The sequence below is a fragment of the Apaloderma vittatum genome, unplaced genomic scaffold (assembly GCF_000703405.1).
Source record: "Apaloderma vittatum isolate BGI_N311 unplaced genomic scaffold, ASM70340v1 scaffold9194, whole genome shotgun sequence".
NCBI classification, from domain to species: domain Eukaryota; kingdom Metazoa; phylum Chordata; class Aves; order Trogoniformes; family Trogonidae; genus Apaloderma; species Apaloderma vittatum.
Window position 1 is genome coordinate 1,405 of NW_009714303.1, and position 24,614 is coordinate 26,018.

Below are 24,614 nucleotides of genomic sequence, written 5' to 3' on the forward strand. Positions count from 1 at the left end.
ACCCTGAAGGCGACGTTCTGTGTGTGCCCCAGTCGGGCTGGAACCACCGCGGCTAAAAAAAAACACCCCCCCCGCCTGCAAAGCTGCTGCTGCCGGCAGCTCTCTCGTAGCAAACTACAAGCCAAAGCCCAGCAGCAACAAGGTTCTCCACTTTGCAAAGACTAAATCCATCCCAGTTTCGTTCGGAGAAAATATATCTTTGGCGTGACAGGGCCAGGGATGTGCGCGGAGGCAGGAGAGACGTTGCCTGGGCAACGCAGGGATGGAAGATGCTGCTGCTGCAGCGTGTCCTTGACAGGGATCTGCACCCCGAGCTCCAGGGATCTGTACCCTAAGCTCCAGCGATCTGCACCCCGAGCTCTCGAGGAGGCAGAGTGAGCAGAGCAGAGCGCGATGAGCAACCACGGGTCACCTCTGAGGTTGCTCTGCCGGTCCGTAGTATTTTACGTGTTCACAGCACTGGGTTTGTGGCTCCTCCACCTAAACCAGGTGCAGCAGGAGGTAAGGTCTCCCTCTCGCCCGCAGCTACGGGGCTCATGATCGGCTGCTTGATCTACCCCGACGGCTGGGACTCGAGCGAGGTGAAGCGCCTGTGCGGGGACAAGACGGACAAGTACACGCTGGGCGCCTGCACCGTGCGCTGGGCGTACATCCTCTGCATCATCGGCATCCTCGACGCCCTCATACTCTCCTTCCTGGCCTTCGTGTTGGGCAACCGGCAGGACAACCTCCTCCCGTCCGATTTTAAAGTGGAAAATAAAGGTAAAAGCAGCCGGGGCTGAGGTGCGAGCGGCCATCCTGGGGCAGAGCGTTTGCACCCCGCAGCTGGGGGCTGGCACTTGGGAGGACGGTGGGAGAAGCAAGAGAAGTGTCGTGGTCGCCACGAGGCAGGTGACGACACACCTGCACCCACGTTGTCACCCCTACACCCAATTAACACTGTTAATTCTTGTTTTACAGAAGAAGGCAACGACGGACAGAGCTGATCACCACGTGAGTGCTGCCCGCGGGGATTTTTGATATTCCTTCTCAGCACGTCCTGGTGCTGTTTTATTTTGATTACTAAGGGATTGAACATCCTATAGATTTTGGTGCTACAGTCGTTGTGGTTTTATTTGTGGTTAAAGGGGGAATAGTCCTTCTTCACCTCCTGAAACCAAGGAAGCATAAATCCTTGCCAAGTGACCAAAGAGCTTAAAATTCGAAGTCATCCTCCATTTGGCAACAGCTGAGCTATTCTTTCTCCTCCCAGGGACACCTTGAGATCTTCTTCCATCAGCCTTTGTCTTTAAAATGACTTTTCCCGCAGCTTTAAACTTACCAACTTGTGTGGATTTTCTACAGCTGCTCTTTTCACCCAAGGGGCCGTTATAGGCTCACGGCTCTCGTGGAGTTGACTCGATGGGAAGAGCCCAAACTGGGCACAAGGGTTTGTTTTGCTTTTTTGAGTCCATCAGCAAAGCTGGGCAAAAGGGGAAGGGTGGTAATTTGCTGCTTCTTGGGGTTTGTACATCTTTCAAGGATATTATTTCTGAATTAAAAAAAAATAAATAAATAAATAGTGGTTTGGATTTTGTGCTAGTCACCTTGGGCCAGGGGAAATCCTCTGCCGTGCCCCAGGTTGCCCTTACCCTCAAAAAATATGACGACACAGCCAATTTCTAGCAAAGCCATGAATCAGCTTCCCACTCTGGGCAACAAAAACCAAAACACAACCTTTAAAAAACCCCAAAAAGGCAATTTTCTAGGGGAAAAAACCAACAAACCCCTGCCTGGCCATAACAGTACCCACAGAGTGCAGCAGAGGGTGCCAGTCAGCACCGACTCCCTGCACCGCCCCAATTAATCCTGGTAATTAACCATTTCTCATCAGATCCAACACCCTGCCCCAGCCTCTTCACCCTCCATTAGTCTCTAATTCTCATTTCTCCTTGCTGGAATTCGTCAGTTCCTGCAGCAGTCAATTCAGTTCGGTTCTAACAAGCACCTTCCAGTTCCACGCTTCCCTCTAAAAAAAAAAAAAAAAATTAAAGCGCTTCCCAAGCGCTTTTGTAAAAAGTCTCTTGTAAAGTCTTTTGTAGCGACTTTGCGAGGAAAGACAGCAGAGATCAGAGACTTGGAGAAAAACATACCCGAGAATGGAAAGATCCCAGTGGTGATGTCCAGCTATCACCCGCTCTGCTCCTCCTTTTAAAGCAAATCACAGCACCAGCAACTAAATCTTCACTATCTCCCCACATCTCCTTCTGGAAATCAAAACTAAGCGCTTGCTAGCAACGCAAATTTAATCGCCAGGCCAGTAGCTCGGGAAGAACTGACTCAGAGAGGGAACATAGGAGGAAGGGCGCTCGGTTATTAAATAATCTTGTTTATTGTACGGCTTTCACAAAGGAAAAAAAAAAAAAGACGAAGCACCCAAGTAGAAAGAATAAAAATGTATTTTCCTTCAGGTTTTAGACTGACACAGCAAGTACAAATCCTTTAGTGTGAGCACTTTACGGCAGTTTGGAAATCGAACAAACCCCAAGTGAACGAGCACGCGGTACGGGACTGAATCCTCAACAGCGGCTCCTGCGGGTCTTCAACTCACCAGCCGGCTCCAGGCTCGGGTCAGGGTGGGCAGAGGGAAGGACGGGAAGGAGCTCTCGGAGTCGAAGCGTGCAGACCCCTCTTGGGAACAGTTCTTTACGTGGGACCGGGTGAGCTTTCAAGAACCAGAAATCGTTTGCCCTGCCAATGTATCTCCACAGTTGTGTGGACAGGAGGTATGTGGGAACCCAGTCCTGCCTGCAGTGCTTCTGTAACAGACACAGGAGTGACACGCAACTGGAAAACTCCCGATGATAAAAAAAAAAAAAAAGGTCAAATCAGCAGTTTAAAACTCTTTTGGTATGTTACCTTCCTTTAATTTGAGATTATATGCATAGAGAACCTGATCTACCCCTAAAAGAACATGCAGCGTGGTTTGCATCAAGGAGCCCAATCAGGCTCTGTTCTGCAGAAACTCTTCTCAAGTGGATTAAATGACACCGAGGTTTATGAATGAACAGTCCTTACGAAGCAGGATTTCCAAACGCACAGAAGTGACATGTAACAGTGGTCCTGGCAGCTTTGGCAAAGTTGTTCAGTGTCGGGTAGTGTCCACGTGGCCTCCAGGACGCTCCTGCAGCAACTTCTGTCCTCCGAGAGCCACCATGAATCCAAAGGCCTGTTTGGTCCAGGGTAAGGAAGCGCCTCTGAAATCTCGAGGCTGCCAAATCTCACTTTTGAGTAGAGCAGGAGGCAGCTCAGCCTGTCATAGGATGGGCAAGTCTAGAAGAAGCTACCATAAAACTAGCAAATGCCACAGTGATTTAGCTGTTAATTAAAATGAACCCATTTCACTCATGAAACCCAATCCCTTCCGAGAAGTTTGTAAAGAAACCCCACGGACCATTTTTACTTGGGGTAACTCTGGAAACAGCTTCTAATCCAGTATCTACACAGGAAAGTCGGTTCTCTTCTACTTTTGCTAGCTCTCCCTGTACTAAGGGCCCTGAAAATAAAAGGCAGTCCCGTCCTGCGATGTTGTTTCCAAAGGCCAGCACCTGAAGCAAGTTAAATCTTTACACTTGGCCTTCACGGGTTGATTGTGAAAGTCAAGGGCTAGAGCACGCTACATGTGCTGCCACCCTTTTCTGAGGGAAAAAGATAGAAAATGAAAAGCCAGCGTGGACTCATCAGTGAAGGCCAATCGCTCACAGACCCAGCAACCGCCTCGAGCAAGGCAAAAAAGTGTCAGCAAGGGATAAAAACCGAACTTACAGCTCTCTAAAACGTTACACGTTCCAGGGGTTGCCGGAACAAAGGCTGCCTCTCTGCAGCCAGGGAGGGCACCCATCCGTACGCCGAGGGTTGTGCGTCGAGTCAGCTCCAGCTTTTTGCTTGTTTTGCTTGTCACCTTTAAGCCACGGGTGTTAAAGCAGGAAATGTCACCGAGGTCAGAGACTATTCTGACTATCTGGGCAGAGGGAAAGGAACGCTAAAAGGGGCAGGGCACTCTGGAGGAAGAAATAAAGGATGCTGAACCCTAGGTTTAAATAGCTCTTTTTGAAAAGTAAGCAGCTAGGACTAAAGAAAAGTTATGTGACCAGGAAGTAAAAAAAAAAAATACAGCAGATGCCTAGAAAATGCTGGAGGAGTTGGAGGTTATTTGCTCTACAAGGAACTAACACCACCTTGGTGCCATCTGGCACTTCCCACCCCCCTGCCAGCTACTGGATCAACAGCGGGAAATTGGCTCCCGAGTCGGCGAGATAAGGAGGCGTTCGGATCTTCACGTCCCCCCCGCCTGCCTCGTGAAGAAAGGAGTTGAGAATGAGCTGAGGGAGCACGGGCCAGCTCACGCCTGTCCCACAGGACGCGTAAGAGCGAGGAGACTCAGGAAAACTTTACGTTCTAGTCAATTAAAGTCTTTGGTGAAGCCGAATCAAGGCAAAACCCAGGTGACGCCCGCTGGTTGAGGAGAGTCCCCACAGAGTCACGCAAGCAAACTCGGCAGAACAGATTTATCTAAAACCTCGGAAGCCTCGAAGGGAAGAACTTCACGCTGAAAACGAACAAGGAGGAAGAAAGAAACAAACAAAACAAAAAAAACCACCCTGGGAGAGGGCAGCTGGGTGCATGTAACGCTACGGTGTAAACCAGAGAGTAGTGCTGTGGCGTCAGGGCGAAGGCTCTAGGAGTTAAGCCAGGGGTGCCTGAGACACTCGGCTGCCGTCGCTCGTTTCTCCGGGATCAGCTCCAACATAGGCAATAAGAAGTCTGTGAAAGCAGCTGCCTCGTCTTGGGACCACTCGTATTTTTCGACCAAGACTTCGAAAAGGCCCCAGGGCTTCAGTTTGGTGATGTGCTTCAGGTCACCTGAAAACACAAGACAGAGAGGTTAAAGCGTGAGATGGGCGAGCAGAGGAGCTGAATAAAATAGAGCCCAAGCAGACAGCCTCAACTCAAACCGTTCTCTGGAGGGGATAGGGAGGATAATAAAACAGCACACTGAAGGAAAAACACATTATATTAAACCCCTTTTCTGTGCTTTTGAAGACCGTTCTAGAAACGTTCTCCCTTGAAGGCTTCTTTTTTCACCTCCTGCCATTTCTGATCCAGTATCAGCAAATATTGTTTAACCTCATTAAATCACCAATTACACCGGCCGACACGACAGATGAACAGCGCGCTGTTGACTCTGGAACGCGTGCAATACGTACAGCCCTGTCTGAGGGAGCAATATGCTACTAACAAGCATTAGTTTTATTAAAAAAAAAGTATTAAACTAGGTGAAAAGCTTCCTCCTGAGACTCAATAAATTTCTGCAGCCCTTGTGATAATGGTGTAACACGCCCTGAGCAAGGCAGCTCCGGATGCAAGGTGCTGTTTACGTGACTGGCATGCTAGAAACGGAACAGAGAAGACTTCAAAGATGAGTCAACACCTCTACTTGACAAAGAGCAGCTAAATAAAGCCGAATCAAGGCTGAAGAAGTATCTACAGGGCTGCTTTTCTACCTGCTCCATTTGATCAGCGCTGAGACATCAAGTACAAGGACGCAGGATACTTTTCTAGCTACAGTTTTACTGAGAAAGCCTTTCATAAAACAAAGAGAAGACTTAAAGAGGCACCTTTCCCACCAGCCACTGTTCATTGATATTTTCAGCAAGGCACTCGTCTATTTGGGGCAGGGGATGAGGGGACAAGTGATATTTGTTTCCTTTTACCTTTTTTGGTGAAAAACTCCTTGGAATATTTTCCTGCCAAAATGAGCTTGCGAGGTATCTTCCCCAGAAGTTCTATGATCAATGCGATGTGATCTGCGGTTTTTCCAAAGAGAACACAATGAGACACATCCACACCAGACAGCTCTATGCCCCCGGTTTCCTTCTCTGGTGTATAAGGACAAAGTCTTTATTTCCCTTAAAAATTACTTTCGAGATCCACCTGAAATCGGATTACACTAAGGAAGGGGAAAGTCCAGGGGCAAAAAGGGCCACCTGAGGCATGAACAGTTTGAGAAGCACAATAGAGAGAATCCAGAAAACATGAGAATAAGAACACGGACTTCACTGCAGAGCCTTGAGTTGTTCCCAACACCACCAACCAGGGCAAACAACCTTACTGCAAGCAGATTTTGCGTGGCTAACTCCTAAGAGAAAGCTCACGCTGCAGAAGCCTCCGTTGCATTTCACGTCTTGTTTTAAAAAGGGAAGGCTTAGCCCAAACGCACCTTCATCCCGCGAGTAATCTTCACCAGAATGAGGCTCGAACAGATAGTCCCCCGTCGCCAGCTCAAAGGCCTAAACAAACGGGAAGGAGCACGTTAATTCACTTTAACACATCGATTCTACGTCTCTCCACAGGCCAGAAACAAAGTGGCGGTGCCTCACGGCACCCAATTACTCTGCAACCTTAAAAACTGCGTTAAAAAACACCCCAGGCTGATTGTGGATCACAGCCTAATGCAGTCCGCTTGTCTCCCCACGCTGAGCCCCTCTCCCGCCTCAACAGCGTTTTGAAAAACGTCACTATTTTTTCACCCCCCCCAAGATTCTTTTTCAAGCAGTTAATCTCCAAACACTCATTCATCTGTACATACAAACCCACTTTTTAAATGCCCAAACCACATGCATTCATTTCAACTCCCCACTCCTAAATTCCGTGACACGTTTACCCACTTGCGCGTTCACTTTTACTCAAACCAGTACCTTCGACCTTCTGCACTCTTAGTTTTCTTTACAGACTGCTGTAGCCTACAACTATTGAATTATGGCCTCGGAGCAACCACTGCATAATTCTGGCCAACACGCTCTGCAGAGACAATGCAGTAGGCATTCTGTTTTACCACATTCATAAAAAAAAAAATATATAAATCATAGCTTGTTTTCCGAGACAGTGAAAATCTCTTACTATTTTCCAAGCTTTGATTTGTGGAAAACACAGAATGGAGACAGAGGCACACGTAGTAACTGACTAGACTGATTTATTTTTGTTTTAAACACTGTATCCTACATTTGCCAGCTATTACAGAAACAACTTCAGCCTCGTCTCAGCATTGCTCTGATTATAAAGCGATTTCAAGCATGCAGAAAATGCATATAATACAAATTTATACCGAAAACATCTATGAAACAGTGCTGGATGCAGCAGAAAGGCTCTTTACACAAGAAGACTTTTCACAATTGCACGGTTGCCTTGTTCCTCCACAAAGCACGACGTCAAAGTAGAGTTACGCGTGAAACCCACCGGTGCCGTAGAGCAAAAATGGCTTCCGAAAGGAAAAGAGGCAAAAAAAGTGAAAGAAAATTTTGGTAGGGAAACACTCACCATGCACGCTGTGCTCCAGATGTCAGCAGGGGTGTTATAGCCCGATCCTATCAACACCTCCAAGGACCGGTACTGCCTCGTCTGGATGTCTTCAGTGAAGTGCTTGTGCTAAACAGAAGAAATGTTTTACCCCACAGTTAGAGGCTGTTTAAAAGAATTGCATCGACAATCTGGGAGGTCAGAGCAGGTCAAAGCTCATTCCCATTACACATCATCCGAATTAAATATTCCCTCATTAAATATTCTCTTGTATTATAACAAGTGCTGTTTAAATGCTCTACACGAGAGCCTTGTCCTTACGTAGAACAGTCCAGAAATTTAAAGGAAAGCAAGTCACAAAAATAGAATAAGGGAAGACTGTTTCAGAAGCTGACCGTGACAGACAGGGCCAGGACTCAGCAGACAAGCAACGCTGACGGGAGAGACTGCCTTGCCAGACGCTGCGAGCCTGGCGACCGATTCTGAGTTTGATTCTCACCTCTCCCCTAAGATCTGAAGTATTTTTGCCATTTAAAAAGCCGAGTAAAATAGACATTTCTTCTATTTGAAATGTCAAACGCTGAAAAGCAGCGCAGCACAACCAAAGAATAAAACTGGTTTTGAGTCTCTTTCATGTGCTCATGAATCTACTGAAATGGCCCAACAAGCTGATAAACTGGCACATCAGAGCAACGGTTTGCAAGCTCCTCACTTTCCGGGAGAGCCAGACTCCTGCGGAAGTTTCTCATGTGCAGGTTTCTCCACGTTACACGTGACACTATTCCCTGGCCCATTATAAGTAATCTAAGGACTGAAGAGCCACGCACAACACGGGCTGAAAACCCACGTCAGAGAACCATTTCCCTGTGGCTCTGCTCCCCCACCTCGTTTCTCCCCAGCATAGTCTCAAATTGTCACCAGTTTCACAAGCGTGTCTGCGACGGATTCAGTTTTACAGATGCTTTTCCATCTTGGCATACTGTGAATGAATTAGCAGGTTTAAACAGCCGATGTGAAAAGACTGTGAACTTACCACCCAGCAGGCATTTCCTAGGTCAGCTATCTTCACTTTGAGCTTATCTGCATTCTTGGGCTCAAGAGGATTAAGAAGGAAATTCCCAGCAGTCGATTTTCCTAGAGGCAACGTGTACAACAGCTGATTAAAGTTACACGGACAGTGTCACCATCTGTCATCCAAATCCTTCAACCCTCTCTCCTGCCCCCCCAGGTAGGGTTTTGCTTATGGATGACAAGTTTTTCCCCTCCCCGAAGGTGTAAAACTCGGTACCAGCCTGCACTACAAACAGAAGTAGCTCCACCAAGACCCAATCAATGTTAAAAAGCAGAAGGACTGGAGAAGAGGAAGCCTCTGGAGGGACCTTATCCCTGCCTGCAGTGCCTGAAGGAACCTACAGGGAGGCTGGGGAGGGACTTTTGACAAGACTGTCCAGGGATAGGACAAGGGGAGATAGATTTAAATTGAAGGAGAACGGGTTTAGATTGAATCTTAGGAAGAAATTCTTCAGTCTTAGGGTGGCCAGCCTCTGGACTAGATTGCCCAGAGAGGCTGTGGCTGCCCCCGCCCTGGAGACTTTGAGGCCTCGAGCAACCTGGTCCAGTTAAGGTGGGTTGGATTAGATGATCTCTAAGGTCCCTTCTGACCTAAGACACTCTGATTCTGTGAAGCGAAGCGTGCAAGAGCAACTGTTTCCCAGCACTCTTCGCACAGCCTTTAGAAGTCTAAAATAGCAACGAGCTTTTTAAATAAAGGCATTGCCAGAAAAAAAAAAAGAGCCTCTCAACCCTTAAAATCTTCCTAAATCTTTGAAGGACAGGATTCCACATAGTACAGCGTCTTTTTGACATTCCCATCACCCAGTGCTGCAAGAGAGACAGTTACAAGAGCTGAAGGATGTATAAAGAAAAACCTCAGTGACATAGTGGAGAGCAAAACCATGAAGTCATTAAATTATATCCAGCTGTAGCTCTAAACCAGTTTGGGAGAGAGCTGTGAGAAGGAAAATACACCTAGTAATCCAGGCCAGCATCCAAATAAATGCAGTTCAAGTTTCAAAATCTTTAACTTTCCTCCCCAGCAGTACTCCGCCAAGAAAACGCTACAGATTTATTTTTTTTTAAATAAGTACAAATGTCAGCTTCTCCCTCTTTCTCCAAGCAGATATTCTTCACCTGACCCTGACTCAAAAGATGCAGAGAAGGACTGTTTTTATCAACTGATTCACATTTTTAAAACACATATGCCTGGGATGTGTTTAAACCGCTGCACGCTCCCATGTGTCTTACGTTCTAAAAATACAAGACTTAAAAGTTCTTTCCCCCTGGAACAAACTGTATTTAAACAAAAGCATTAAAGAGCTGAGTTTTTTCCCTAAACTGTTTAAGTTTCCATTCAGGCTGCATCTCCAATTCTGGGAAACCATTTACTCCCCTCAAGTTACTGAGAGCAGTTACCTGCACTCCACGCTAACAACAGCACTACCAGAGCACGAGGAGCAGCACTCATCCTCTAATTTAACAGCCAGTGACAACTGGTAGACTTATATTTCTAATTATTTAATGAAAATTGCATAAGTAACACCCAAGACAAAGGAGGGAACGTTCCTGCACCAAAAAACAAATGTACAGGTACTTTTAGAAGCGGCAATACTTACGCAACCAATAGGCAACAGCTACGAGTGGGAGCAACAAATAGGGAATGTCTCGGGGTAGGACTCTGAGGTTAGTTACTCCTGGCAGGTTAGTTACTCCTGGCAGGAAAAGGCTCATACAGGTGGTTCCGATCACTTCAGCCTACAAAATCGAGGTTTCTACTACTAGTCTGACAAAGTGTTGTAACACAACTCTCCTGCACCAAGGAGCCCTTCCTCACAGGGCTCCTCCTGTACCTTTGTTGTCCGATGGGCTATTATTCTCGTTCTCGTCCTCTGAAGGCAGCTCCGTCCGGATGCTTTCCTGTAAATGGTTTATCTCCCGCTCCTCGAGCGATCGCTCTTCGGTGGACGTGGGCTGACACACCATGGAATCTTCTGAAACTAAGGGCACGAACGAGTCCGACAGCGCTTCTTGAGGCCCGTTCTCCAAGTCGCCGTTACGCTGCCCGTAATTACAACTGTGGAAGTTCTCCTCCTTCTGCGTGTGAGAGCAATCGCCACAGTCATTGGCGTTATGAAGGTCATCCTCGAGGCGCACAGACCCTTGATTGCCGGAGTCTGGGAAGTCCGTCATTTGTATCACTCCGTTGCAGTTTATTTCCGCGATGCATTTTTCCACGCCGCCTTCCATGAGAAGAGATGGCTCTTGTACGACAACTTCAGCTAAAAAAAAGAAGATAGCAGAACATGCCTTAAACAAAGGAATAGCTGAAGCTGGCCGAGGGAGCCCTCAGAAGCAGGTGGTTCTCAAAATGCAGCTGAACACATTTGTTAATTCAATTTAACAGGAAACTTCCCAGCTTCTGGGTAGCACACAGCACAAACAGGTTAAATGACAACGGGCACCTCTGCTAAAGGGGCTCCCGTTATGCCAGCACCCGTGAAAGGACAGCACTGCGCCACTTCAGCAGTACTGTAGGTACACACCTGTCTTTCTCCTGACATCTTCCTCTGGTGGACTAACTTTTATGAGCATTTCCAGAGGGCTCTGAGCTTCTTCTTCCTCTTCAGGCTGTGTCTGCCCAGGGCTTGCTTCCTTCTCCATTTCCTCTATCTCTTGCATTCGCTTCTCTAACAGCTCAGCCTGCCGTTTCTGCTTCTTTTTCAACTTCTTTTTCTTGTTCTTTGACATTTTGTCAGCCTACAAGGAAGTGAGCGGAGAAATTGCACTTAGCATTTCATATTTCAATAAATCTAAAACGTGTCAAACTAATTTTTTCAAGCCGCTGGGATGAAAACTCTGGAGTCAATTCTCCCAAATGAAAAGCAGATAATAGAGTTTTCGGAGCAGCTGGCTCTGGCTCTTATCAGTACATTTCTGTCCTGACGTGAGAAACGTGCAGTGTTCTCCACACGAGGGATCAGACAATGATTAACTTTACGACAGACTCCGAGACAACCAAAAGGCTGCTCGTTCTGGTAATACAGGAGTTCATGCTGCTTACATCTCCAAGACAGCATAGACCTCCGTGCCTATGCCAAACACAAACCACATTTTTCCTTCTGATATCAGGTTGCTTTCCCTTAACACTGACTGTGTTACAACATGACGCAGCAGGTACTACCAGTTGATGGATACTTACACACGAAAGCTATTACACTTACTGGTTTTGGCTGCGGTGCTGTGCTCACTGAAAGGGAAAGGAAAATCAGGAAATTAGTATGTTTATATTCATAAATCACAACTGCATTCTTAAGGTAAGCTTTTTCTTAGGTGGTTTGGTAACAATGTTTTAAAGCTATCAGCAAATAGTATTTTGAAGGCTTGTTTCTCTATAAAAGTAAAGCAAGAATAAAAAAAAATAAATGGGAAAAACATGACATGAGTAAATGCATAATTATAACTCCAGAGAGTAGGCTTGGTTGACTGATATCAAAGACTTAAACTTCCTGTCACGCAGCTTCATTTACTGCATGTATTATGCATCTTACTGGAAAGAAAATGCAAAGCAAACCATTAAAATAGCAAAGTTAAGGGAGTTTCCCTAAGCTAAGCTATGCTATGATGCGCTCAGCTAAATGCTCGAGTTGTAAGATTATGACTGACGGAGCTTTCCAATGCAAACCGTGGCAGTTCTTAAGAACTACAGGCTGGTACAGATGAATATTCTGAGGAGCAACACGAGGAACCAGGAACAAGAGAAAAATTGCTCTCAGATCTTTAGGGATGTCAGCATGCCAAGGAAGCTGTTTCTGTTACAAGTTCTTCAGACTTCTGTTAAGTGGCAACAGGCAAAGCATCTCTGAGACCTTTGGGAAATGCATTTCCAGCACCACGCAACGAAAGGAAATAAACTTTTGAAGAAAACGTGAGAAGTACCTCGGCACATTTTCACTCCAGCACAATACTGGGCGTGTTCACATTTAGGCAGCGTGTGCTACACAAGGCTGACTGACCCCCCACTCAAACCATTCTGTGACTGCCTGACAGCTTGATCAGGGCCAGATCAGCTGTTTTAAAAGGTACCAGCATGCACGGATCCTCCTTTTTTCTTATACAAACAACCACCTTCCTGACCATCTTTGAGCTCCAACTTATGACTAACTTCACAATTTACAGTTGGCTTTTCAGGGGCTACTTGTGTTGCTGTTCCACTAGTGACATCGGCGATGACTTGGGAGGGAGGTGAGGGGGAAACGGGACCAATTTTCAGGAAAAAAAGCACCTGCAGAGCCAGATGGAGGGGGAGCCCCAGATCTCTGCCACTCTGTGGCTTCTGCAGCCAGTCTGCGGATGTACTGGTCGTTAACGCACAGGAGAATGTTCTCGGGTTTAATGTCCGTGTGAATGATTCGACATTTTGTGTGCAAGTAATCCAGACCCTGAAGAACCTGCAGACAGGAGAGAAGGAAATCTATCGTTATTAAAAGCAAAGAACAAGCAAATTGAAAGCAAAGTGAAAATGCAACATTGCCTACGACGACCAATGAACCTGAAGGACCTGTGTGTTGGAGAACACTCCAGATTAGAGCTGGTGTTGCTTTATCCTCATAACTTACCACAGTTAGAAACCTAACCTTAATACCCTACACTAATGCTTTCCTCCTCCTCACATGTAGCAAGATGTTTCTTCTTAGGCAATCATCCTGTAGGAAAAACACGTTTCTCTTGCTCTTCCCATCATTAAGCACTGTACTTACTGTGACAGTGTCTAAAAAAATTACTTGCACTTACGACAGTAAGTGCAATACAATAACCAAGGTATATAACCATATATAACAATAACCAGGGTAAGAAGAGGTTAAAAGAAAAGCCGGCCTTCCACACGGTTTAAGTGTCAGAAAATAAGTATCTGCAGCAAAAGCTTTTTGCAGTACAGAAAGGAAATAATAACTCAAGAATGATCTTGTTGCATGAGAGATATACCACTGGTTTCTACCTTTTGTTTTCTTAGATCCAGGAAAGGTTAGTGAAAGAGATCTCACTGGGTCCAGGGAAACCGTGCAGTCAGAACTGGAACTTACCTGCTTGATGATCTTTTTGACACAAGGGAGGGGAAGTCCCTGATAATTGGACTTGATGATCCACTTTAGGAGATGATGCCCTAGAACTTCAAACACCATACAGATATCTGGAATTCAGTCAAGGAAAAATACAGACATCCTGACCCGAGGAGCCCCAAGTTCCCAGGACTAAGGATCTAAAGATCCAGTTAACCGTTCCGTACTAAAGAACCCTCATGCTTGTGACACAGCTTAGAGAAGCTGCCTGCCTTAACAGCACCATCCGATCCTACACGTCAGGGTCGTTATCTAAAGCCTAAACGGGAGAGGGATGGAGCTGGGTAGGACAATGGTCCTAATGCAGCTGCAATCCCCTGAGTGGGAGCCAGTCACACAAGGAATCGGGCATTAGCGTTTCCTGCTAGTGCCGAGCCAGCTTCAAGCCAAGAGCCTGCGTTTCCGAACAGCCTAGGCTCTGGCCCCAGGGAAAACTTGATGCCAGATCTCTCTGTCCCAGCATTACTTGAAAAGATAATAAAACTTCCATTTCATAAGTCATCTTCAGAACAATTAAGTTACTTTCTCTGCCCTCCCTTGCCTCTTTGCCAGCAAAACAAACTTTTGACAAGCCCAGACTTCCAACATTATTTACATTAACTGCTTTTTGTCTATAAAATCTCAACAGCTACAGTCGCTCCAGTGACATACTCCGTATTGTGCCTTTGCTTTAGAAGCCAAACTTTTAGTACGAGTCTATTAGGCTGCTTTTCTTCTACACAAGCAGAAAGCACACGTGTGTTTCACAACAGTGAAAGAAATACAAGATCAAGTCAACATTTACTCAGTTCTAGGCACCAGAAAAAAGTTAATAGAGGAAATGGAGGAGCTACTGTTTTCCAAAAGCATTAGAACATTTATAACCTACAGCCTGATTCTCTGAAGCAGCCTAGTAATTCTCACCACAAAGCAACCTGATTATCAAGTTATCCAGACTGTGCGTGCTTGCTATTTTTAAGTACTGATTTTAACATTTTGTACTGCTTTACCGAAATAAGGGGTTATTACCAAGCTGCCTGTAACACTGAGGGCTTGAGATAGACGGTCTCTCTTAGCACAGAGGCACCTCGGACACCGAGCCGTTTGGCCCCCACTCACAAATCAGACACAACCATCCACCTCTTACATAAAAGGCACGACTAAGCCGCGTGGTTTCTGCCACTTACACATTTTGTCAGGCTGGACGCGAGCTCAGCAGGCGATGCTACAGCAGGTTTCCCTGGGCACGGGCTTACCAGTCCTGAGGCAACAGCTACCCAGTGAACTCCCAGCTTTATGCAATTCTTTGCCTTTATTTCCCAAAAGGATACGAGAACCATTAACTCCCGAAATCTTGAAGTCATCTAACAACTGAACCACCTTCTCTTTACTCGGATCATTTGGATCACTGTTGCGGACCTGCAGAGAAAAAGAGGATCGATTTTGTGTCCTTGAGGTAATGACAGGCAAGAATATATTTTGTAGTCAGATCTACTGCGCTGTCAACTTCCTATCCAAATTCTTTCCAGTTGGATGATTCATAAATATCAACCACATGACTCATGAACTCCCCCAAAATGAATTTTTAAAAAATTTAAATTGAACCCCAGTCTCAGACACTCACCGATTTTAGCAACTTGATTTCATCCAGTGCTGTTTCTGTGTAGTGCTCTGCACTCTTCACCACCTTCATTGCCACAAACCTCTTCCCTCTACACACACGGGAAGTAAATTGGAGACCGTCAGTGCTCATACAAAGCACCTATTCACCAGGTTTGTCCTAACTCTTTTGCACATAAGAGCTACTTCTTTAAGGCATCATGGAAAAATAAGGTTTAAGTACTCATTGTCTTTGAGTCTCTTTTTCTAAAACATCTGTGCTAGACATTGCTCATAAAATGATTGCTGAACACAAACAAGAGCACTCTTTCCACACACTCTTACCTCCCTCCCACACACCTGCACACGCACAATATCAGAAGCTACTTGTGCATTGGGATGGGGACAGCTACGTGTTGTGCGTTTTAGCTAAGAAAAGACGCTTTCTGATCACGTTTGTGACTTACTGGATGTCCCAAGCCAGCCACACGGTGGAGAAGTGACCCCATCCAAGCTTCCGAATCACGTGGTATCGTCCATTAAACAGATCTCCTATTTTCACGAGGTGATAACCACCTAGAAAAAACAGCAGGAAGTCGATGTATCAAGAGATCACACAAATGCTGAAGAGCAGGTACGTGGAACAAGCATCACAACCCGAGGCAGGCTTATTTGTTGTGTTTAAATTTGTAATCACATAAACAAATGCGAATGTTTCTCTAATTGGATCCTGCTATAACAAGTACACAGTGTGTTAGAGAAAGAGCTGAGAACAGCCCTCTAGCCGATTGAAAAGTTTTAATATAATTGAACTAGAACGACTGCCTTTTCCTCCTCTTCAATGTAGGTCACCGCTGCAGCAGCACTAAAGATTATTTCCTCAGCGAAAGCACCTGAAGTCTGCTGGGCCGACCCCCTTTGAAAAGCCACACCTTATGGCGTTCGGTCACAGAATCTTCCAGCAAAACATCAGCATTGCTTTTGCCCGCTCGGGCCCTGTAACATGAGAGAGCGCTGCGTCCAAGATCCCCACGGAGCTCCCCTGCGAGGCCCTTCACATTTAACAGCGCCATGGAAAACAGGAAAGTCTCCTCCCTGTACCCTGAGCTCTCAGGCTGCTGACTGCGCAGGAGGATTCCATGATGGAAGCAAAGACATGAAAAGCCAGGCAAAGACACATGGGAATTGGCAGAAAACAGGATGAAGAGAAGGATCTGTGATTACTGAGCACCATTTTTTTGCCAGAACCTGGAATTACACCCTAGAACCTGGAATTACACCCTAGATCCCAGGCTCCAGCTGTGGTCAGCAAACACTTTGTTAGGGAGATTCACCTCTCTTGATCGCCTGCTTCCCAAACAAGACACAGAACTGCTCTCCGTGATGTCACTAGCTCCAGCAGCAGAAGCCCCTTTCGTTCACTTGAACATTTCACTGACAACACTGACAGTCGCACTGATCTCCAGCTCAGACGCCGGCCTGCTTCTTCCCACTTGCTGCACAACCAACAGAATCCCACAAATACTCAGGTAACACACCAGAAGCACTGTAAATGCTTTCAGGTAAAGCACTAAAGTTAAGAAACACTGCAATTAATGCTGCCTGCACTGTTGCTACTCGGCTATTTTTTTTATACACAGGTGTCCTCCTGTTTTACTCAATATATACAATAAATAGTCTCACAAAGCATTTGGAGGTGGGCGCACACGTTCAAGTTGCAGCTAATTCATCAGTTAAATTTCTATGATCAGTGCTCTGTCTTTGAAGAGTATATGATAGGTTAAAAAACAGCCTGACCCTTTCCATAGTGAATTATATTCTGTGGTATGGCTATTTGCTCTGTATTTAGTTTCTATGCTCGGAGAAAAAGTGGAAGACTATAACTGCAGACACAAAGCGATCTGAAGAATAAATACTACAATGATGATCTTCAGAAGAAAACACTGAAGAATTTGAAATGGATTTGAAGGATTTGAAAGTGTTCTTCTTCTGATGAAAATCAAAAATAGAACGCCCTCTTTCGTTTACCAATTTCGAAAGCACTCGACACAAGAAAAGCTAACGGCTTTAACCCCGTGATTAAAAACAGCTCTCCAACTCAAATCTTGACAATAACAGAGGGAACCTTGGAGAATAGTTACTCCATTTCAGGTTAGCTTGAAAAATGCTATTGTCGCCACACACTTTCAAAATACACTTACGGGAAGAGGGAGTCTATTGTAATTCTCTACACTAGATGGGAAATGGAGGGAATTTCTCAATTCCATTGAAAATCCTGCACCCCAAACAGGCAAGTTCTCACCTTTACAATAATCATTTGGATCCTCTTGTTCGTCGTCATCTGATCCCAGGATTTCTTCCTCCTGCTCTGGAACTTCATTCTCTGCGTGAGCGGCAGGGCCCCGGTGCTGAGTGTCGGGTCTGAAAGAGAACACACTGCGGGTCTCACACACGTTACTCTTTAATTCAGCAGCTTTCGTTTCACGGGAGGGATTGCTGATAAGGGGGCAGAGGCAGTACTCAGCCTATTTTCACATTTAAACGCTGCTACTCCTGAGCTAGTGGAAAAGCAGACAGAAACAATTTTTTCATACACTAGTGAGAAATACAACTGAATGCCCTAAGTTTGCTTTTATAGCAGAATAAAGAAAAGACCAGACAAGACAGTGAGTTAAAAGCTTAATGATCCCATGAAAACGTTAGTGGCTTTCAACCCCTTCTCCGCCTCGCATTCAGTGAGGACTCTTCTAAAGCAAATTTGTATTTTAAGATGTTACTTCATGTAAACCATGAAGATTTAAATGTTGATGAATGTTATTTTAAAGACTAACATTCCTTTGGAAAAAAATTAAACCAGTGGTTTAGAACTTGTGCCCTTTGTCCCTTTCACCTTCAAGGTCAGATGAAGATTTAACAAATCTTCCGTTTCTACCGCTCCAGAGCTCTCAAATCCCCAATACCATTCTTGCTTGTTCCCGTCCTCCTGCAGGAGGCTCCGTTTCTAGTTTTGTCTCTTCACTAAAGGTCTGAAGTTTGTTACAGCTGTCTGAACCACGGAGAGTGGGAGGACGCGGAGCAGATGTTCTGCAAACCCTTCCGAGAGCTTGTGACTGCAGAGGGATTGAAATCAGGCACTGAAGTGTTTGGGTGTGTTTTTTTTTTTCACTCTCACATTCACAGATAAAAACATTAATTTTGTGTGTTTAACTTTTGCTAAATGTGCTACTCTCTAAGCTCCTGCTTGTGAAGATGACAAAGGCAACGGGCACCTGGTTGCTCTCATACATTTAAGCTGCATTCAGGCTTAAATCTATTTGCTGTCCCCCCCGTGCTCGACTCCTCCTTCGCAGCAGCGTGCTGCTTCCAGCCCCACAGCTCTGAAGGGATAATGCTAAACCAGCAAAGTTAATTCACAAAGCGTTACAGGGAATGGTTAATTGTCTCCAAAGTTTAATATCCTTTTTGTACAAAGCAAGCACTTAAAACGAAAGCAGTGCCTATAGCCCACTTGAGCTGGCAAGATTTAATGGCAAAACGCTGCAGGACATTAATACTAAGCTTTAGAAGATATTAAAATAAGCTGGAATTGTTGTCCAAAGAGGTGGGCAATGAGTTTGTCTACAGCAACGAGATAACATTCTTTACAATGAGCTTCCCCGACAGCGTGAATTCGCGGAAGTTTCTTGTATTGAAACTATTGTTCCAGCGAAGCGCCAGACAAAATCGATGCCTCCCACCACCTCATTTCAAATTCAACTCGTTTTGCTCCAAGGAGTAGCTGCTGAGAGAGCCACTGGTTATGTCAGTGCATGAGCTAAGGCACACGGGCTTTCAGATGTTGTTTTTATGGCTGAGCTGGGGTCCCGTGCACGGCATCAGGGCCGTACTAACTCCTCTCCACCTTAGTATCTCAATTTTGAATACAGCAGAAGGAATGCTCAGCATTTCCCCAGCACACACGCTCTCTGCTGAGACTTCAATCCATTAAATCCATGACTGTGCATTAAACCTGCAGCTATCTTACAAATCCGTGGGGCACACAAAGAAATCACAGCCGGCAATCCAATCACAAATAAACTTGCAGCCGTCTACAATCTGGAACTGAAGCTCATATTAAAGCAAAAAGGACCTACGAAGGGCATCCCGGGCACAACCAAACCACCCGACATTTATTTCAGTCAGTTGTCAGAGCTACTAAGTCCTGCTGATTTTTTAATTCAGGAACAGATAAGCAACGCAGATTAGTGGTCCTGAACCACAAAACGAGTCCATTCCACTGCTGCTAATGAGACGTTTATTAAGAACCCCATAGCTTAACCCAGGCCCAAGATACTGAGGATTTAGACATTTTTTCCCCTATGAGCCACAGAATTACAACTCAGGGGTAGGAAGAAGGAAAACGGGGAGAAAAAGAAAAAAGTCTTGGAGGTCAAAAAGCTACTTTAAACCTGCTGCATTCCCCTGGGGACAGTTGAGCTACAAATAAAGTCAGAGACGCCCCCCAAAATAAGAGCAGGTAGCAAAAGCAGGAAGGGGCCATGGGCAGAACGCTCATATCTACCAAATCCGATAGACAGGGAAAGGAAAACCAGAACACAGAACTGGACAGAAAGGAGAATTTCTGCCCGGCAGCCACACCCATAGCACAAGGAGTAAAGAATAATCCTCCCCAACGCTGTTTCAAGGTCCTCGCTTTTGTAACCGCACAAGCTGGAGGGGATTAGAAGGGGCTGAAAAGAAAATTCATCTGAAGAAGCAGTGATGCAGAGAGAAGCATCATGCAATGCTGCAGTCCCGATGCTTTGCAATAATGGTCATTTCACGCATCAAGGCAGAAGTTACTGGAAGCGCTGAACGCCATTCTCTCGGAAGCTTTCTGCACCCCTCCTAAGGGGAGGCTGACAGATCGTGGAAGGCGACACACCCTGGACCCTGCATCTGAGTCTGTCCCAGGGATCCCAAAGCATTTTCACTTCTACATTATAATCTCTTACACAGACTAATGTGACAGCGAGCCCTATTCAGGTCACATACATTTCTACAGTGCTATTTCCTTTAAGGAAATCGCCTCCAAAACACAGCTCGTCCCTTCGCCTTCCCACAAAAATTCATTAGATGTCATTACACCCCACCTTCTTCCCCCAAAGTGACCACGTTGACTGCACATAGGGATTAAGAGAGACTTAATCAGTGCAGAATATGTATTAATAGCAAAGAAAAACTGATAGACAAACCCACAACCCTCGTCTGTCTGCTTTGCTCACGCAGACTGTACTCAAAAAAAAAGCACAAAAGGCTGCTAAAGACAGCAGAAAAATCCCTGCTCGGTATTTAAAGATGACAGCTGAAACAGCAACATTGCAAAATGCAGAAAAGAATACATGAGAAGCCTATGGAAAATGGTCAATAGCATACACACTAAAGAAAATCAAGTGCTCTCAGGTACTTAATTTTTATAGCCACCTCCGTTCTATGCAAGAACACCTCGATCACCTTTTACTTTTGCTCCCTCAATGAACTAATTAATGACCAGAATTAACCGGATTTGTGGGGTCTCTCCGCAACTATATAACAGTATTTTACCTAAGCAAAACAATGTGGAACAGCAACACTAAGGCAAAACCCTGGATCTTTACTGGAATTCATGCGAACCCACAACCAGAGACCCTTATTCTCTGAAGAACAGGAAGAAAAGTCTTCATTCCCTCCTTATTCTCTCTTGCCAGAACCGCAAACCCGCGACACAAAAATAAAAACCGAAGGGGGCAACCTACCTGCACGAAGCGCGGCCTCCCATCGATAAAGATATAAGCGACGACAGGCCGACGGTTTTCGAAAGAGCCATGAAAGATCAGACGGCAGGCGGGCCGGGAGGTGGGGGGGGACACATGGAAGGCAGGCGGAGGGGCTGGTTCTCCCGAAAGGCAGCGGAGCTTTTGTGCAAGGGTGAGGGAGAAGAGGTTTTTTTTTGCCTTCACCACCCAGCTGCAGCTGCACAGCACTGCATTGCAGGTACAGGGCCTGGCAGCCAGGCTGGGGGCTGCTCCCAGCTCAGCTGCACACACACACACACACACGCGTGGTCCTGGCAGGGGTTGAGCCTAAACCAGATTCCCCCCCCTCCTCTTGGTGTTTTACCTGTCTCGAACTTCCCTCTTAACGAAATCAGAAATTCAGGCGGACGCTTTCGTTTCATCTTCCCCCAACGAGCCGGTTTTATTTGCCTATTCAAGAGCGCCCTGGATTCAAAGCGCCCCGAGATGAAGGCGAGGGCGATGGTAACTGCCGACAGTCCGACCCTTTTGACATGGGAATGCCAGCACAAACACACAGGAGAGAAAGGCTGTTCAAAGCAAAAAATGGATTTTTCTGAAGTAATTCCAAACCTCCTCATCCAGAGCTACAAGGAAAACTTAAGTCTTTACGCTCAAAAGTTTAAAAAAAAATTTAAAAAAAAACAGAGGAAGGAGTTAAATCTTCTTTACAAAGGCAAACTGAGTGTTTTTCACTGCAGCAGGCACTTTACACCAGCCTCTGAGGATGCAGAAGAATTACCAGCCATTTCCTGTGCCTGTTTATCCTGCTGGTTTATGTAAGTGATAGGGGAATCAACTCAGCAACAACATGACACAGCCAGGCAAAAATTCAGATTTTCTCTGCCACCAAGGACTGCTAATTAGTGAAAGACACTCTGAAGCTAGCTCTGCAGCTTTCACTCAAGAGGTTTAAAGAAGAGTTGGCTTCATTGACCGTATTATCTAAAATATTTTCACTTCAACAGCTCACTGAAGCTTGAACATCCTTTGAACAGTTCAGTATTGCCAAACCTCTTGGTATCACGAGAGGCACTAACCCCGTGCAAAATTTTCCACTGCAGACAAGGTTTTGCTCCACATTCATGGAATATATCACCCAACAACTCCGCTCACCTCTGCAACGCATTGCAGGGACAGCAACGGTTACTTGCAGGACCTATGACTTCTCGCCTTTGTTCCTTACAAGAGGCATTCAAAGAGTTTGCTAAAATCGCTTTGGTACTCTCTTGCTGGTTCCCCATAGACTCATTTATTTGGTCCACACGCTAAAAAAAAAGTACGATTAAGAAGCCTCGGATCCCATGTGTGTTTTTACAGATTTACACTGAGGCGTATCCAACAGCACCAGAGAAGATGGGAAAACACAGCCGAGCCTGCCGGGACAGGGTGCAGCGAAAAGGCTGCTTTGTATAGAAAATAAGTATTTTGCCGTGTCCCCCAAAGAGCAGGAAAACCGTCCATGCTACTTATCTACCCACTCTGAACAGATACAAAAGCAGAGGCCTTCCACCCTCAAGCAAGGAAGGCAGCACATGTAGGTTTAATTCAAATAATTTCTCATCCACGTGCTAACAAAAAAGATACTCTTGCCTTACTCCTCTGCTCCTCGCTCTGCCAGTCCCTTGATATTTACAGGGATGACACCCGTCTGTAGGAAATCGCTCTCCTAAGTGATTTGGAAGCTGCCCGCAGCACAATCTTTACAAACACCGTCACTGCTCGTTTGGGAGCTCCAATTACACACGTTAAACATCCCCAAAGAGAATTCAATTCCACAGATGTAAGGCCGATGACAAATCCACCTCATACCGTAGGAGACGGAGGTAAGAGGACTGTAACACGCCCCAGGACTCCGGCAGAAGGAAGGACGGGTTTCCACCTCAACCCTCCAGCCGAGGGTTTCCAGGGCAGCACACCTGCTGCAGCGAGATCTCGCTTCTCGAGCGCTGTTGAGGATTCCTCATGTTTCATTTGGGGAAGAGAGGAAAAAAAAAAGCTCCATATGGCACGGTGAAAAGGCCAGGATATAAAACCTCTCTCTCATTTGCACATTTGTGCATCAAAGCAGTGTCTCTTTAAGGGAAGTAAAGTAGGCTTCCCAGGCTGGATCTCATTACTATTCCTTACCTTGCCTGTAATTTCAAGATCATGTTAAGGCACATCTAGTCAGAAGGATGGCTGCTGGGGCCAGCCTCCAACGTGCTTCATGCAGATCTGCTGGCAAACCCAGCATTCGATAAATACTCTTTAGACTCAAACTTTCAGGTCTGGATTGATAAAAAAGCATTTTCCTACTTGTATGTTCTTAACCTTTCTGCTGAAGAATTTCTTAAGCATTTGAGGGGATTTGGGGGAATTATAAACCACATACTGGGGGGGACTTAGGAGTCAACAATGCACATTATTTAGAGATTATCGTGATTCATTCACTCCAGCATCCCTATTTTTCCGAATAAAGAACTGGTCTTTTCTGGCCAGTAGAGCAGATCCACACCGCCAGCCCAGAGCTGGAGGATCACTGCTGTCGAGAAGGCCAAGAGGACTGGAGGTGGCCTAACATTTAATTTTTGAAGGCCCAGCACTCAGAGGCACCGAGCTGTACTTCTGGTTAGTGGATCTGTGGGAGTTCAGCATGAAGGTAATAACACATTTTGCATGAGAACGGTGCTAATGCCCAAACAAGAGAGGCAATCAAGTTTCTTACTCCCCAAACTCACTCCCCCACACAAGCACTTAGCAAGCTGTTTGTAGAACCGACTGCTATTCCAGCTACGAGAAACCAAGGGACTTCCATGGAAACCAGCAGATCTTCTGTGGTGTCATGTCACAATCTGATCATTGCTTCTGTAGCTGAATGAAAAAAATCCCATGGGATGCACTCTGACTCTACCTTAAACCCATGTTTAAAATACTCATGAAAGGTGTAGTCCTGCTATTAATTATGAAAGACAAGTGAGGAAAACAATCTAAAATCCCAGGCAAAGTTCTGAACAAGAAAGCTGAGGAAGAACCTGTCAGAACTTCCAAAGGAAGCAGGAAAGCGATACAAGACACGTAATAACAAATTGGAAAATAGCAGACTCTACCAGGGATTTACTGCTCCCCAGACTGCACAGATGGAAAAATTACCAACTTCCTCATCTCTCTTCATAGGAATTTGATTGAGAAGGAAGAAAGAAGCAAGGCTTCACTGCATGCCAAGAGCCTGGCCAGAAAGTTACAGGTAACTGTAAATCAGCTTCTTGAAAATACTGTATATTGCACGCATTTGGGAAGAGGGAGAAGAAGCAAGACAGCCTGTTCCAAGTCAGCTCTGCCACTGCCCTCCCTCCAGGAGTAGAGGGAGCCAGAGGAACTGCGAAAAAAAGTCCTGTGAAAAAACCCTCCCGCTCAGTAAAGCCTGTAAGAAAGGATTAAATTCACTAGCGCACGCAGAATGAAAAGAAAGTCCTTCAGATCACACACATTTTTCAGAGCAAGCCACGTACTGTAGCTGTGTGGCTGCCACTACCTCCGCAGCTTCCAGTAACAAAATTTTCTGCTTTGAGGCTAAACTGGTTCAACATCCTGTACACAGAATTGTTGCTTTGGTGCACGAGTAGCCCAACTTTTCCCGAAACATAGAAGACGCCGCTGAAGCAAGACACTGGACTTGATGAAACAGTATTGTCACCTGGGCCTGGCAACGAAATACCCGTCACCTACACATCAT

The 24,614-nt window shown here is 45.7% G+C and overlaps 2 protein-coding genes across 2 annotated transcripts; one reads left to right on the forward strand and one right to left on the reverse strand.

The window, feature by feature from the left end:
* Window positions 1-489: 489 nt before the first annotated feature.
* LOC104273376 (tetraspan membrane protein of hair cell stereocilia homolog) lies at window positions 490-986 on the forward strand (the record flags this gene model as incomplete). The annotated part of the gene is made up of 2 exons (XM_009868696.1): window positions 490-762; window positions 961-986. Coding segments are annotated over 2 exons (299 nt in total), but the record flags the coding sequence as incomplete, so codon positions are not given.
* Window positions 987-4,717: 3,731 nt separating this feature from the next.
* Window positions 4,718-24,614, reverse strand: SRPK1 (SRSF protein kinase 1). Its single transcript, XM_009868695.1, has 15 exons — window positions 24,604-24,614; window positions 17,389-17,507; window positions 15,554-15,662; window positions 15,112-15,199; window positions 14,819-14,906; window positions 13,473-13,579; window positions 12,674-12,839; window positions 11,613-11,638; window positions 10,935-11,148; window positions 10,242-10,670; window positions 8,369-8,469; window positions 7,357-7,464; window positions 6,260-6,329; window positions 5,754-5,846; window positions 4,718-4,902 (listed from the first exon to the last, which is right to left on the reverse strand). The coding sequence occupies exons 1-15, from the start codon at window positions 24,612-24,614 to the stop codon at window positions 4,718-4,720; spliced, it is 1,914 nt and encodes a 637-aa protein (XP_009866997.1).

Bases quoted from the DNA above. Each gene is read 5' to 3' on its own strand.
- SRPK1 (XM_009868695.1), bottom strand. The intron at 14,907-15,111 runs GTGAGTGTCTGA...TTTTCTCTGCAG, and splicing joins AAATCAAGTTGCTAAAATCG to GTCCGCAACAGTGATCCAAA. The intron at 12,840-13,472 runs GTAAGTTCCAGT...TCCTGTCTGCAG, and splicing joins TCAAAAAGATCATCAAGCAG to GTTCTTCAGGGTCTGGATTA.